This window comes from Thrips palmi, unplaced genomic scaffold, assembly GCF_012932325.1.
Source record: "Thrips palmi isolate BJ-2018 unplaced genomic scaffold, TpBJ-2018v1 HiC_scaffold_19, whole genome shotgun sequence".
Lineage (NCBI taxonomy): Eukaryota > Metazoa > Arthropoda > Insecta > Thysanoptera > Thripidae > Thrips > Thrips palmi.
In genome coordinates, this window is record NW_023144628.1 from 1,254,967 (window position 1) to 1,268,536 (window position 13,570).

The following is a 13,570-nucleotide window of genomic DNA, read 5'->3' on the forward strand; positions in this document are numbered from 1 at the left end:
TGTGTGCGCGCGCGTGTGTGTCGTTACTCGCTACGGCTTGTTTGGGAAGCGGTAACTCGGCCAGTGCAACCAAGTTATCCGCTCGGCTCGGGGTTGGGGTTGGGGTTGGGGTCGAGGCGGGGCCGGTGTGCTCTCCCCGTAACCAGCCCGTAACCACCCCGTGTCGCGCCGCGTGTTGGTCTTTCCGAGGCTTTAGAGCAGTGGAGGGGGCGGGGGGGGGGGGATTTGTTTGGCTCGCAAAGTTTCTCCGCACTTCTCTTTGATCGTCGCGGACTCGCGGCGCGCCGCAGCGGTGCCTGGCCTGGTGCCTGGCCTGCCGACTGGCCGGCCCCCTTTGGGCTTGACAGCAGACTGATTCGTCGCTCTGTCTCTCTCGCTCTGTTGGAGCGTCCCATGTAGACCCCTAAGTACCCTGCTTGACCAGCCTTGACCAGCCCAGCTTAACCTCTCGGCGATCGGCTATCGTCCAACGGGAAGGGTGGCGTATGACTCAGTTGTACCAGGTAGTGGCTCGCCGTTGGGAAGGGAGCCTGTACTGTCTGGGAAACGTGGCAATCTGGCTTGATGATCCGGCGGACTGCCCAGGGGGTAATCTGGACGGATGCTGACCTGTGAGTAGTGTAAAGACCTATGCTTGCCGGCTACTCTTGGATATGCAGTTTGACTTAAGGTTAGGTTATGTTCGTTGTTGGTTCAGTTTTTGGTAGCTTTGGTAGCAAGAGAGGTAAGGTCGGACAAAAAGAGGTCGTACAAACGGTGTAGACCCTTCTCCACGAATGCGAAACGAGTCGTGCGAAAGACCTCCGAGCGCCTCATTTCTCTTACTGGATCCAGATACAGTATTTCCTCTGCGTGGGTTCCGGTCCGGGTTGCGTCGGAATACCTCATTGCAGTGGCTGGCTGGCGGTGGCGGCCAGTGCGGCGCAAACTCCAATTTGAGCAGGCCGGCGCCGCGTTGCAGGCCTGGCGCAGGCCTGGCTGCGGCGGAGCAGTAATCCCCAGCCGACCCCGGTCGGAGAGAAACGGCACCGCAAAGCTCCGTGGAGCTTAAAGCAGTGAAAGCTCCGGAAAGCTTGCTGCAGTGAAAGCTCCGGAAAGCTTGCTGCAGTGAAAGCTCCGGAAAGCTTGCTGCAGTCAAAGCTCCGGAAAGCTTGCTGCAGTCAAAGCTCCGGAAAGCTTGCTGCAGTCAAAGCTCCGGAAAGCTTAGAACAGTCAAAGCTCTGCGAACTTCAAAGCAGTCAAAGATCTTCAAACTTCAATGCAGTCAAAGGGCAAAGCTTACCAGTCAAAGCTCTGTAAAGCCCAAAGCAGACAAAGCTCCGCAAAGCTTAAAGTAGGCAAAACTCGGCAAGCTTAAAGTAGGAAAAGCTCGACAAAGCTTAAAGTAAGAAACGCTCCGCAAAGCCGAAAGTAGCAAAAGCTCGAAGTAGTCAAAGTTCCGAAAAGCTTAGAGCAGTCAAAGCTCCAAAAAGCTCGAAGCAGCCAAAGCTCCGCAAAGCGCACGGCAAAACCAACGTCCGGGTTTCCCAGGCGCACCCTGGAAAAATGCCCTGTTTTTCCAGGGTGCGCCTGGGAAACCCGGACGTTGGTTTTGCCGTGCGGAGAGCAGTCAAGGCTCCCCAGAGCGCAAAGGAGTCAAAGCTCCGCAATGCGGGGCGCGCACCGCTCTCCCCCCCGAGCGCGTTCGATTGTCTCCGTGACTCGTGATGGCCCCTGTGCGCAGCGTGACTGACACAGCGTGCCACTGCCACCCCGTCACGGTCACACGGCCGTCACACGGCCGTCACACGACCGTCACACGGCCGTCATGGCGCCGAGCGCCGGACCGCACACCTGCGCGACTCGCTACGCCGCCGTCCGCCTGGCCCGCCTGGCTCGCTCGCTCTCCAGCATAAATTTGGATCCCCCTCGCCTCGCGGCTCGCGGCTCGCAGCTCCGCCGAGCAGAGCAGCCCGTTCAACATTTTTCCTCTTCAATATTTTGCCGTCGGAATTCCTCGGGCGATGATTGGAAAGTGGGAGCCGTCTGCAATAAACCAGCAGAAAAATCCCCCCGTGGCTCCGCTGCTCCGCTGCTCGACTACTACTCCGCCCGCTGCCCCGCCGTGGGGCTCCGCTCATTTTCCCCTGGCCGCCTCGGCCGTCTCGACCCCGCCCCGCGGCTCGGGATAGGTATTTGCATTGTTGCCGCCTGGCCTCGCCCTTCGCCCTTCGCCCTCGCCGGGGCTTGCTGGAAGGCACCGGGGATTCGCCTGAAGACCGGCCCGCCGGCCAAAACTCTAGACGCAAATTGAGCTCCAGAGTCGCTAAACAGGATTCGAACCGAGCGTGTGACCCCACCATTGGATTCCTCGTTCGGAGCGCAATCCGTTGGTGGGGTCATTCGTTCGGTTCGAGCTCGAGCTAACGCGTCGGGGATTTTGGCCGGCGCCGCCGGTCTCCCTGGCCCACTGGTAGAGCCGCGAACCGCGAAGGAGCACTGCGGCGTCGACGCTCAGGCGGCGGCATGGGCTGAGCTGAGCTGGGCTCAACATCGACCGTGTCCTGTGTCCCTCAGGGCCTGGCGGCCTGAGGGCCAGGACCTCCCTAAGGGCCCAAGGGCCTCTCCCTTTTCTCTATCAAAACTTCTCGGAGTAAGTGGCCGAAGGCGCCCAAGGCTTTGGCAAAGGCCGTCGCCCTGCGTCGCCGGCTGCGTCGCCCTGCATCGCGGTGATCCAGTCCGTTAATTGTGTCGCGTAATTGGCTGGCCCGGCGGCTCATTTGCATCGGCCGGGCGAGCGGACAGGTAGACAGGCAGACAGACAGGCAGGCAGGAGAGCGCCGGGGAGGTGGCCGCGCCCGGCGCGCGTGCGTGCTCGGCCGGCGGCCTACCCCGCACTCCGCGGGCGCTTCACCGCGCTTCACCGAGGTCGCTTTCCCTTTGCCCGCGACGGTTCCGTTTTTCCTCCTCGCTTACACGATGAATGCCTCGTTGGCGTGGCTGCGGGGGCTGCGGGGGCTGCGGGGGCTGTGGGGGCTGCGGGGGCTGTGGGGGCTGCGGGGGCTGCGGGGGCTGCGGGGGCTGCGGGGGCTGTGGGGGCTGCGGGGGCTGTGAGGGCTGTGGGGGCTGTGGGGGCCGGCCTCCGCACACGGACCGCTGTACCTGGCGGCGGAATCGATGGTCGCACAGATGCTCATTTCGGCCCGGATGTGTGAGCCCCGACGACGAAGCCCCCGCCCCGCCCCGTGTCTCCCGTAACGAACCGGAGGCCCCATTAGGGGCCGGGTGGCACGGTGGAAGTGGAACGGCGACAGCGGTGTCGCCGTGAGGACAGCCCCGACGCGCTCCTTCGGCGTGTCGCGAAGCGGCCAGTAGGGCCCCGGCGCGCACCCTCTGGGCGCCGTCTCGAGCGAAGGCTGGCGAAGGCTGGCGGTGACGGCGGCGCTCGACGCAGAGCTGTACCTGGGCCGTAACCGCCACTCGCCGCCACGCCCCGCCACGCCCCGCCACGCCCCGCCACGCCCCGCCACGCCCCGTCCCGGGGGCAGTTCGTGTCGGCATGCATGTTTCACTCGCAGTGGAGGCGCCTCGCCTCCGCCGCCTCACCCCGCGCCGCCTCAGCCCTCGCGCCGCGTCGAGCAGACTATTTTAATTAAAAATTAGGAGCCTCGGCAGGCCGGGCCAAGGCAGCGCGTCCGTCCGTCCATCTGGGCGACTTAGGCGCCGTAATGCCCCGCCACTACTGCGTGCTGCTACGCCACGCCACGCCACGCCACGCCACGCCACGCCACGCCACGCCACGCTGCTGTCTTACGCGCTGCCAGCCCTTTGCTGCCAGTAGGCAGTAATCCCAGGGCCAGCGCGCCCAGCCAGCGCCCAGCGGATTCCGAGAGTCGTATCGCTCTGCCTCTCTCGCACTCATGGAGCGTACCGTACAGGTGCGAGCGGGACAGAGCGACGAAAACGACTCTCGGAATCAGTCTGCAGCGTGCGATGGTGCGATGCCCCCGCGTCCAGCCCTGCAGCTGCAGCCACTTTCAGGGAGGCGGCCGCCGGCCAGATTAATTGGGCTAATTTGTCGCAATGCGGCTTAATCTAATCCCTTGTGAGGAGAGCAACGCCACTGGGAGGGGGAGGGGGGGGAGGCACTCTTACGCCGAGCTAATGGCGGGAGGACGCGGCCCTGCTGATTCCGAGCTGGGGTCCGGTCGGTCTGTCCCTCTCGCACACCGCTAAAAGGGCCTCGAACCGAACGTGTGACCCCACCAATGGATTCCTCGTTTGGAGAGCAATCCATTGGTGGGGTCACACGTTCGGTTCGAGTCCTATTTAGCACCTCTAGAGCTCAAAACGCGTCTAGAATTTTGGTCGCGACCTCTCGGACAGCCACCCGGACCGGAGGAGGTTGAGCTCGGCCCAGTGAGCACGCCCTGACGAACCCGGGGCAGGGGTGGCGCTCCGCGGAAAACCACACGGCAGTGCCCAAGAAGCAAGAAGCCCAACTTGATGTTTAAACAGAGGGCCCCGGTGCGGGCGGAGGGGCGCGGGGCCGTGCGGAGCCGCCAACAATGCGCCCATTGTTTACCGTTGTCTCTGCCGTGCCGCCGCCGCCCGGGTTGCTTCATGCTGCTTCACTGCTTGATGGGCACTGGGGCCTGGCCTGGCCGAGGCAGCACTGCCGACGCGGCCTGCTGCGGTTTGGCCACTCCACCGTCGGCGCGAAGCTTGCGGTCCGCCAGCCCATGCCTTTGTCCGGGACTAAGCCACACTGCGTCGGCCGGCGTCGTCGGCGGCCTCGAGACCGCGCCCAGCCCAGCCTGGCCACCCTGAGACTGGGTGCCTCACGACAACGTGGCACAGTGGGCCAGAAGGCCGGTGGAGGCGGCCAAAACTCTAGACGCGTTTTGAGCTCCAGAGTCACTAAGTGGGATTCGAACCGAGCGTGCGACCCCACCAATGGATTGCTCTCCGAACGAGGAATCCATTGGTGGGGTCACACGTTCGGTTCGAGGCCTTTTAAGCGGCTCTGGAGCGCAAATCGCGTCTAGAGTTTTGGCCGCCTCCACTGGTCTTCTGGCCCACTGTGCGTGGGTGCTTCACGACCGGGTCGTCTCGGAATCAGTCCGCGGGGGGACTAAAAGAAAGGGCACGCGTCACGTGACGGCGTGAGGGACGAGGGAAAGAGGGGGGGGGGCAGCACTGCGAGCTGCGAGGGTGCATTACCCAATGATGCATTATTCACGGCCCAGCCCAGCGAGGCAGCGAGGCACGCTCGAGAGGCCGTCCACCGTGGTCCGCACCTGGGGCCCTCCTCCTGGTACCTCCGTGCCTGCTCTGCTGGCGCCTGCACTGCAGCGGCCCGGCCAACGCCAACAGCACCAATCGCGTTCAAACACGAGGCTCGGCCTCGCATGGAGTGCCCGGGGAGAGCGTCGGCGAGTCTCGAGTGATTCTCCGAGCGCGAGACTTTGCTCCCCGATGTGAGCCGAGCGTTGTCGGCTTGCTTTTGCTGGGCGCCCCGCCCCGCTCTCGCCACGGCCGGGCCTCGGCCCCCAATCCCCGGCCATCCGCCTTTTGTTTTGCGAATCCGCTTTTGGACCTAATCAAGCAGCGGATGTGTGGGCGCCACATCCGGGGGGGGGGGGGGGGGGCTTGGAAGGGGACGACGGGACGGACGACAGTGCAGCGAAGCCAGGATGGGGGAAAGGCACAGCAGGAAATTAGGATGAGCACTTGGACGACGCAGGAAAATAGTGAGGGAACGCGAGTACCAGACCAGGCCCACCCTGCCCCACCCCGCCCCGCCCCCGCGCGTGGAATTCGCAACGACAATAAAGGACGAGGCCGGCGGAGAAATAAACAGAACCTTTAATAAGGCAGACCGATAAAACGGCAATTTCCTGCCTCTTCATAATGAAAACGGGGCGGAGAACCAGGCGAGCCGGGCGAGGCAACAACGGGGTGGCCGCAGTGTACTTGCAGCGACCCGGCCCGGCCCCGCCCCGCTTCGCCTCGCCCCGCGGGATCGAATACCAGCCAAACAATTTGCTTTGCCAGATAATTGCGACGCAGCCGCGGGCCTGAGCCAACAGGCGGCCAATGTGACCGCACTGCGAGCCGCACTGCCACGAGTGCGCCGTGTGCAGCCTAGGGTGCCCAGAGTGCCCAGGGTGGCCAGAGTGCCCAGAGAGCCCAGGGTGCCCAGGTTGCCCCACCCTTCCGCAGCCCTCCCGGTGCGTTCCACGTCGGCCAGCCCAGGCCAGCCCAGACCAGCACTCGCGAAAGGCTCGGCCGCTCGATATGAAAAATATTTGCTCTCCGAGGGGTTGTGTTTGCCGCGGCCACCGATGCGACGCGAAGAACCGCCCCGCCCCGCCTCGGCCGCCCCGCCGAACCGCAGACAGTGGAGCGAAAACGCGTGTTTGTGTTTACGGTCACGCATCCAGGCAGGATCCAGGGACCGCTGCCGCCGCTACCTCCGCCTCACTTTCCACCCGCAAAAGCTAGCTGCACTCTAAATGTTGTACAGTGAAGATTCTCCATATTATGGTCAAAATGTTCCTTATTATGGTGGTGCAGCTGACTACTTCGTAACATACCATTGAGAATTCACTGTACCTTATAGACATTTTGACGAATTTTGTTGGTACTATGGAGAAAATCTTCACCATATTATATATGTTGGTGCTGCCTTTCACCGTAAGACATTTACAGTGTGGGGCGGTGGCAGGTTAGGTTGGGCTGGCTTGGGTTGGGCGCGATCTCGCCCGGACTCGGGACGCGACGACAGCAAGACGGCAGGACACAGCCGACGGCAGCGGGGCCGGCGGCGTGGAAAATGAACGGGCACCACTCGGCGCCCGTAAATGGGGGGCCATTTAAACTAAACGCGGACGTTATTCTGCATAACGCGCGTGACATGGCCCGGAGCGCACAGTGGACTTGCCAGAAGACCAGTGGAGGGGGCCAAAACACGCGTTTTGAGCTCCAGAGTCGCTGAAGGGGACTCGAGCCGAACGTGTGACCCCACCAATGGATTCCTCGTTCGGAGAGCAATCCATTGGTGGGGTCGCACGTTGGTTCGGAGCCCCGCTGAGCGACTCTAGAGCTCAAAACGCGTGTAGAGTTTTGGCCGCCTTCACCCGTCTTCTGCGGCAAATCCACTGTAGAGCGACGTAGAGCCTGCCGGTGATGGAGACAGAGCAAGGGGATTTGGCTCCTAGATAGCCGCCCGGAAAAAATCCACTCATTGCCGCTCTAAGTAGGCAAACCGAGCTGCTTTGCACCACCCCTTCCCAGGCCGACGCCACTGGATCCGCCACTGGCTGCAGCAGGCTTGCTTACTGGGCTGCTTCTCCATTCCGTCTCGCGGAGTCAAAGGTCATCAGGGAGGCCGCGCGGCCGCGCAAACACAAAAATATTCTCTAGCTCTCGGCCCCTTGCCGCGCCCGGCACAGGCGGCGCGGGACTGGGGATGGTGTCCGTTCCGTCTTTGCGCTCTTCTGCCCCCTGTCTCCTCCGCTCCTTTCTCCGGCCCATCAAAGAGGCCTGCCTGCCTGCCTGCCTGCCTGCCTGCCTGGCGGCGAAGAGGCGCGGCTATTCATCGCCGAAAGGGGCAAACGAGAAAAAAACAACAACAAGAAAGGATCCAAAGAAAATGTTGCGAAACAAAAGCGGGCCGTTTCAACGGCATCCTCGAGCGGCGGCCTTCCTCCCAACAGTCGCCGCGTCAAAACCGAACGACCGAAAGGCGGGGCAGAGTTTCCCATTAAGTCACGTAACGAGGCGAGGGGGAGGGGAATCTTTAATTGCATGTTGCGGCCCATTCTCCCATCAGCAGGTGGCTGGCTGGAAAAGAAGGGGCAGGGGACAGGACGGCCTCTCACAGCCGGATTAAGTTGATCCGTTCGCCACCAATACCCCCGGCCCGCCGCGAGGCCACGGCCTTGGCCACGGCCTTGGCCACGGCGGCCACGATGTGTACCTCGCGCGCTAAACGGCGCGGCCGGGACTCGAACCGCGGTCACGGCGTACCGCGGTTTGAGGTTTTCCGCGCCAGACACCGCGGCTATGCGGCTCGCTGCTGCCCGGCCGAGGTTGGCAAACTGTGACGCATGGCGGACTACACCGCGGACGGGCACCCCGTCGACGGCGTCCTCCTCCGCCACGTCATCGTCCTCGCGCCCGGGGTTCATGTGCACACGGGGGTGGCAGCAGCGCGGCGGCAGGATGATCCCGAAAGCATTGATGCAGGAGGCGGCATAATAAAACAAGGAGCGGCAAAAAGTTGCAAAAACACAACGGAGGTACTCCGGGCGGTGGGGCGGGGCGGGGCGGGGCGGGGCGGGGCGGGCGTACACGCCCGGAACGAAATAACGAGCACTCGTCTCCGGTTGCTCCGGTCGCATGATCGATACCTGCAGCAACCTGGATCGTGGAGCAACCCCGCTTTGGGGGCGGCGGCATCCAAAGCCCCAACCCCGACCTGGATTTTAAAACCCCTTTTTTTTTGTTCCCTCTCTCTTTTATTTATATATTTTTTTCCAATGCTGCAAAGGGAAAATTGGAGAAAGGCGCGCCGCGCCCCTGACCCTCCCGCAGCACGACCTCTATTCAAATGAGCAATAAAAGGCAGCACGCTCTTGTTGTTTTTCTTCCCCCTTTGGTCGTTTGTTTTTGTTTTTATTGCGCCTTGTGTTGAGGAGCCCGTCCAGCTCCCGGTTCGGCCCCTTCGGCCCCGCGCACGCCGCGCACCTCGTGGCCGCTCGGCCCGTAAAGCCACGCATGTTTGTCCTCCCCGAAGAGAAAAAATAAATAAATATTCATTTTTTGTTGTTGTTGTTGCTGTGTTTACATTTCTTCTGACAGCTCAGTTGGCCAACGGGGTGGACGGAGGCTGGCTTCCCCGTGACTGTGTGACTCCCCCCTCCCCTCACAGACACACACACACACACACACACACGCGCGCGCGCGCGCGCACAGCGCACACTATTACAGCGCCCATTCGAGTTCTCAAAACGCCCTGCGGCAGTACAACGAAACACAGGGAACCAGAACGCACGCGCGCCGTCTCTCTCCCACTATCGCAGTGGAACGGCGCGCGTTGTGGCGGCCGATGTAACCTATTGACACGATTCCTGCGCCGATTTATCGGTGGAAGGGGCTCCGTCCGCAGCGCAGTGGGCCAGAGTGGGCGCACAGAGACGCGGAGTGAGTGGTGCCTCCGCCTCCCCGTCCGCGATGAGAAATGAAAGCGAGCGGGCGGCCTGCAGCGCCTGTAGCCTTCGCCAAGGGCCTTCGCACCGCCGCCATGCTGCCATCCCTTGGCCCACTTTGTTTCATTAATTGCGGCCATTTGCTGCAATAGTTCCCCCACCCCCTCCCCTCTATCTCCCTTTCTGTCCCTCTACCGTGCCGCCTCGTCGGGCTCATCGGCCGCTCACCGGACCGTCCCGTCCAGCGAGTCCAGCGGCGGCAGCGCTACGGTGATGCTCCCGTGCACTTGACCTTGACGGCGGGGCTTCGATCAGACGCACTCCAACGCTCGCTCGCTCGCTCACTCACTCACTCACTCGCTCGCTCACTCACTCACTCACTCACTCACTCACTCACTCACTCACTCACTCACTCACTCGCTCACTCACTCACTCACTCGCTCACTCACTCACTCGCTCACTCACTCACTCGCTCACTCACTCACTCGCTCACTCACACACTCACACACACACGGGCATAAATGACCGGTGGAGGGGGCGGTCTGGCCCATGCAGGCCATCAATAACAAAACGCGTCGTTGCGTAATGGAAAGTAAACTCTTGTGTCGGCGCTGCCAACATCGCAACACAAAACAACATGAATACAACATGCCGGACCGGCTCAGGCTGCCAGTATCCCTGCCTGGCTGGCTGGCTGGCTGCCTGGCTGGCTGCCTGGCTGCCTGCCTGCCTGCCTGCCACATAAAGGCGGACTGGTTATTGCGATGCCATTCGCCTCGCGTGCTTCGCTTGTCCGATGCACCACTGTGAAAGGTTCGGTTGTCAATTGATGACAATTAATGTAAAGGCTATGTCATCAAACCAGTCGATGACATTTTTGTCACGTCAATGCTGTAAGTTGTCACGTTAGTGCACTTTTGATTTAAAAAATTTTCAGCACTTTTGTCACGACGTTGCTATAATTTTCAAGTGATGGAAACGTCAACTCCACTGCTTTGACGTGTCCATGGGTTTGTTGTTTGTTTTTACGGTGCACTCACCTGGGGGTCCGCGCCGCCCTCGTAGCGCACCTCCACGGAGCCGGCCAGCACGGCGTACCAGGACGAGCCGGGGTCGCCCTGCCGGAACACTGCAACAGAAAGCAACCCACAGTCAGCCGACCGCTCTGTCGTCGTCACCCTGTCTCTGTCGCACGCTGTCGCACGTACCGTAAGGGCGCGAGAGAGACAGCGAGCGACAACTTTTTTCTGAATCAACCGACAGGACGCTTGAGGCCATGGCCTGCAGCCTCTCCAGGCGCGGATCAGGTGGCGGGGAAGGACCCCCCCGGTCGCCAGATAGCCTCGTGGAAGGTACGCTAAGCGCTTTGCCCCTGTAAGTAGGCAAAAAAGAGCTACTCCGCCCCTCCCTCCCCCCTCCCCCGACCCTCTCCGCGTCGCTCCGCGTGCAGCCTCGTTCATTTCAACAGCGGCCTTGTTCCTCGTCCTTTCTGTTTGCCGGATCCCCGCGTCCCGCCACGTCCCGCCGCGTCCACATCAAAGCCCGGCCGAACTGCTAAAACAGCTTGGGCGCTCCAACAGCTTCCCAGCGGCCCTCGCAGGGGTCGGCCGATCGGAGAGGGGTCTTGTAGGAGCGGGTCTTGAAGGGCCGAGCTGGCAGAGCCCGATCGACTGGAAGAATGAACCTTATACCCTAGCGGGTGGCGGGCCGGGGCGGGGCGGGGCGGGGCGGGGCGAACGCCAGACCGCACGGGCATGTGTGCCTGACACACCGCTCCAGAAATACCCTTTTAGTACCCTTCGGAATTTCCAAGTGGACGGCATGGCATTCCAAGGGCCAGCGGGGCCTGGGGCCAACCACCCCGCGCGCCGAGTCTGGAGAGCCTGGCTGGGCAGACGCACACACGCCTCTCTCTCTCTCTCTCTCTCTCTCTCTCTCTCTCTCTCTCTCTCTCTCTCTCTCTCTCTCTCTCTCTCTCTCTCTCGCTCTCGGTGTCAGGTGACCCGGAAAGCCTTTGGTGTGAAGTGAACGCCGGGCGGCGAGCCGGGCGGCGTTACCGCGTCCTCAAGGGCTTCCAGAAGGCGAGGGTCAGCGCGTCGCGACGTCCTCCGTATCCTCGGGCCTCGCCCCGCCCCGCCTCACCCGCCTCACCCCGCCTCACCCCGCCTCACCCCGCCTCACCCCGCCTCACCCCGCCCCGCCCCGCCTCACCCCGCCCCGCCTCACCCCGCCTCACCCCGCCTCAGCGCGCCCCGCCCTCGCGACACCACCCACCCTCTCCGACCGTGAAATTTTAATACGGTGACTGTCTTCGCGCCGCGCCAGCCGAGCGATGCAGAAGATCTTTGTCGCTCTGTCTCTGTCGCACCCTCACGGAGAGCCCCATGAGTGCGAGAGAGACAGAGCGACGAACCGATATTCCGAATCCGGCTGGCGCGATGCGTCGCGTCATTGGGACGCCAACTTCACTATTTTTTTTTTGCCGTGTCCATCAAGAACATTTCTCCCATGATTGTCTGGAGAAAGATTACCGACGGCGGGGGCTGGAGCGTCTCTTGAGAGCATCGGTCCGACGGACGGTGCGGGGGCGGCGGGGGCGGCGGGGGCGGCGGGGGCGGCGGGGGCGGCGGGGGCGGCGGGGGCGGCGGGGGCGGCGGGGGCGGCGGGGGCGGCGGGGGCGGCGGGGGCGGCGGGGGCGGCGGGGGCGGCGGGGGCGGCGGGGGCGGCGGGGGGCGGCGGGGGCGGCGGGGGCGGCGGGGGCGGCGGGGGGCGGCGGGGGGCGGCGGGGGCGGCGGGGGCGGCGGGGGCGGCGGGGGCGGCGGGGGCGGCGGGGGCGGCGGGGGCGGCGGGGGCGGCGGGGGCGGCGGGGGCGGCGGGGGCGGCGGGGGCGGCGGGGGCGGGCCTGACACCGCCACGTTAAACTAACCCCGTCCGCCTCGTCTCGCTCCGCGGCAGGCGAGGCAGACGAGGCGCAGTCGTTTTCGTCGCTCCGTCTCTCTCGCACTCATGGGGCGTCCCGTTTAGGTGCGAGAGAGACGGAGCGACGAAAAACGACTCCCGGAATCAGTCTGCTGAACCGATCGGCCAGAGATTACATCGAGCGGCCGGCCGGCCTCGGCCCGGCCCGGGCCGGCATCACTGGGAAACGGCGCGATGGACCGTGAAACAGAGAGGGTGAAAAAGAACAGAATCAAAAAGAGAATCCACGCCGCTCCACGCTGCAACGCGTCGATCTGTCGTGCGATTGTCCTGCAGCGAGGTCTTCAGGGAGTTGGCAGACAGACAGACAGACAGACAGACAGACAGACAGACAGACAGACAGACAGACAGACAGGCGGACGGACCTGTCGAGCAGACCGGCTGCCCTTCAGGGAGCAGTGCTGGAAGCGTGCCCATGGAGGACGCCGCGGTGGACTCGTAAACCGGCGGCAGGACACGCGTAAAAAGGATCCGTCATCCAGGGCCGTGCAGTCGTGCTCAGCGGGGAGAGTGACGCACCGCAGTGGGCCAGAAGACCGGTGGAGGCGCACAAAGCTCCAGACACATTTTGAGCTCCTGAGTCGCTAAATAGGACTCGAACCGAGCGTGTGACCCCACCAATGGATTGCTCTCCGAACGAGGAATCCACTGGTGGAATCACATGCTCGTTTTGAGTCCTGTTTAGCGACTCTGGTGCTCAAAAAGCGTCCGCAGGCTTTTGAACGCCTCCACCGGTCTACTGGCCCACTGTCCGCACCTGGTGGGCTCTTTGGCAAAGTGACTGGGGTTCAGCCAGGCGAGTGGTCGCAGGCGCGGTTGCGTTTGGGAGGGTCCTGGTTCGAGTCCCACCAAAGCCAGCCGCCGTTCCATTTTTTTTTTCGGTGGTTGGGAATGCCTGGTGGGCCGGTGCCTCGCTTTTGGCTTGAAGGGCCGTTATAATGAAGTAGGTAACTAGTTTGGTGCGCGGCGCGGCGGCGCGGCGGCGCGGTTCACGGTGGGGCAGGGGCGCCTGCCGCCGTGACGGCGCGGCGCAAAAACTTGGGGCGACCTCGCGGCCACGCCGCCGGAAGCAAAGTCTTGATAAGGCGGGGGCGAGGCGAGGCGGCGATGCTGTTGTAACGTGACAACACGAAGGAAAAAGATATCAAAAAATAAATGAAACAAACAAGAGCCATTTAATGACGAGGGCAGACACGACACGTCCTCCAAAGTCGTGACCGAGAGGGAGTGGGACGCGTCGCTGATGATGTTTTCTTTTTACGCCGGCTCCGTAAGTAAATTACAAGAGGTGTAAAAATTCGGTATTTTTACGAGGAGCCTCTCTCTCTCTCTCTCTCTCTCTCTCTCTCTCTCTCTCTCTCTCTCTCTCTCTCTCTCTCTCTCTCTCTCGCTGAGGT

The 13,570-nt window shown here is 62.8% G+C and overlaps 1 protein-coding gene across 1 annotated transcript in view; it reads right to left on the reverse strand.

Moving 5' to 3' along the window:
- The window catches only part of LOC117645704 (rap guanine nucleotide exchange factor 4), a 60,916-nt gene that overhangs the window by 26,765 nt on the left and 20,581 nt on the right, over positions 1 to 13,570 (reverse strand). The window contains exon 3 of the mRNA XM_034386035.1: positions 10,235 to 10,323. Within this exon, the coding sequence (XP_034241926.1) occupies positions 10,235 to 10,323 (89 nt within the window). The remainder of the gene's footprint in view (positions 1 to 10,234; positions 10,324 to 13,570) is intronic.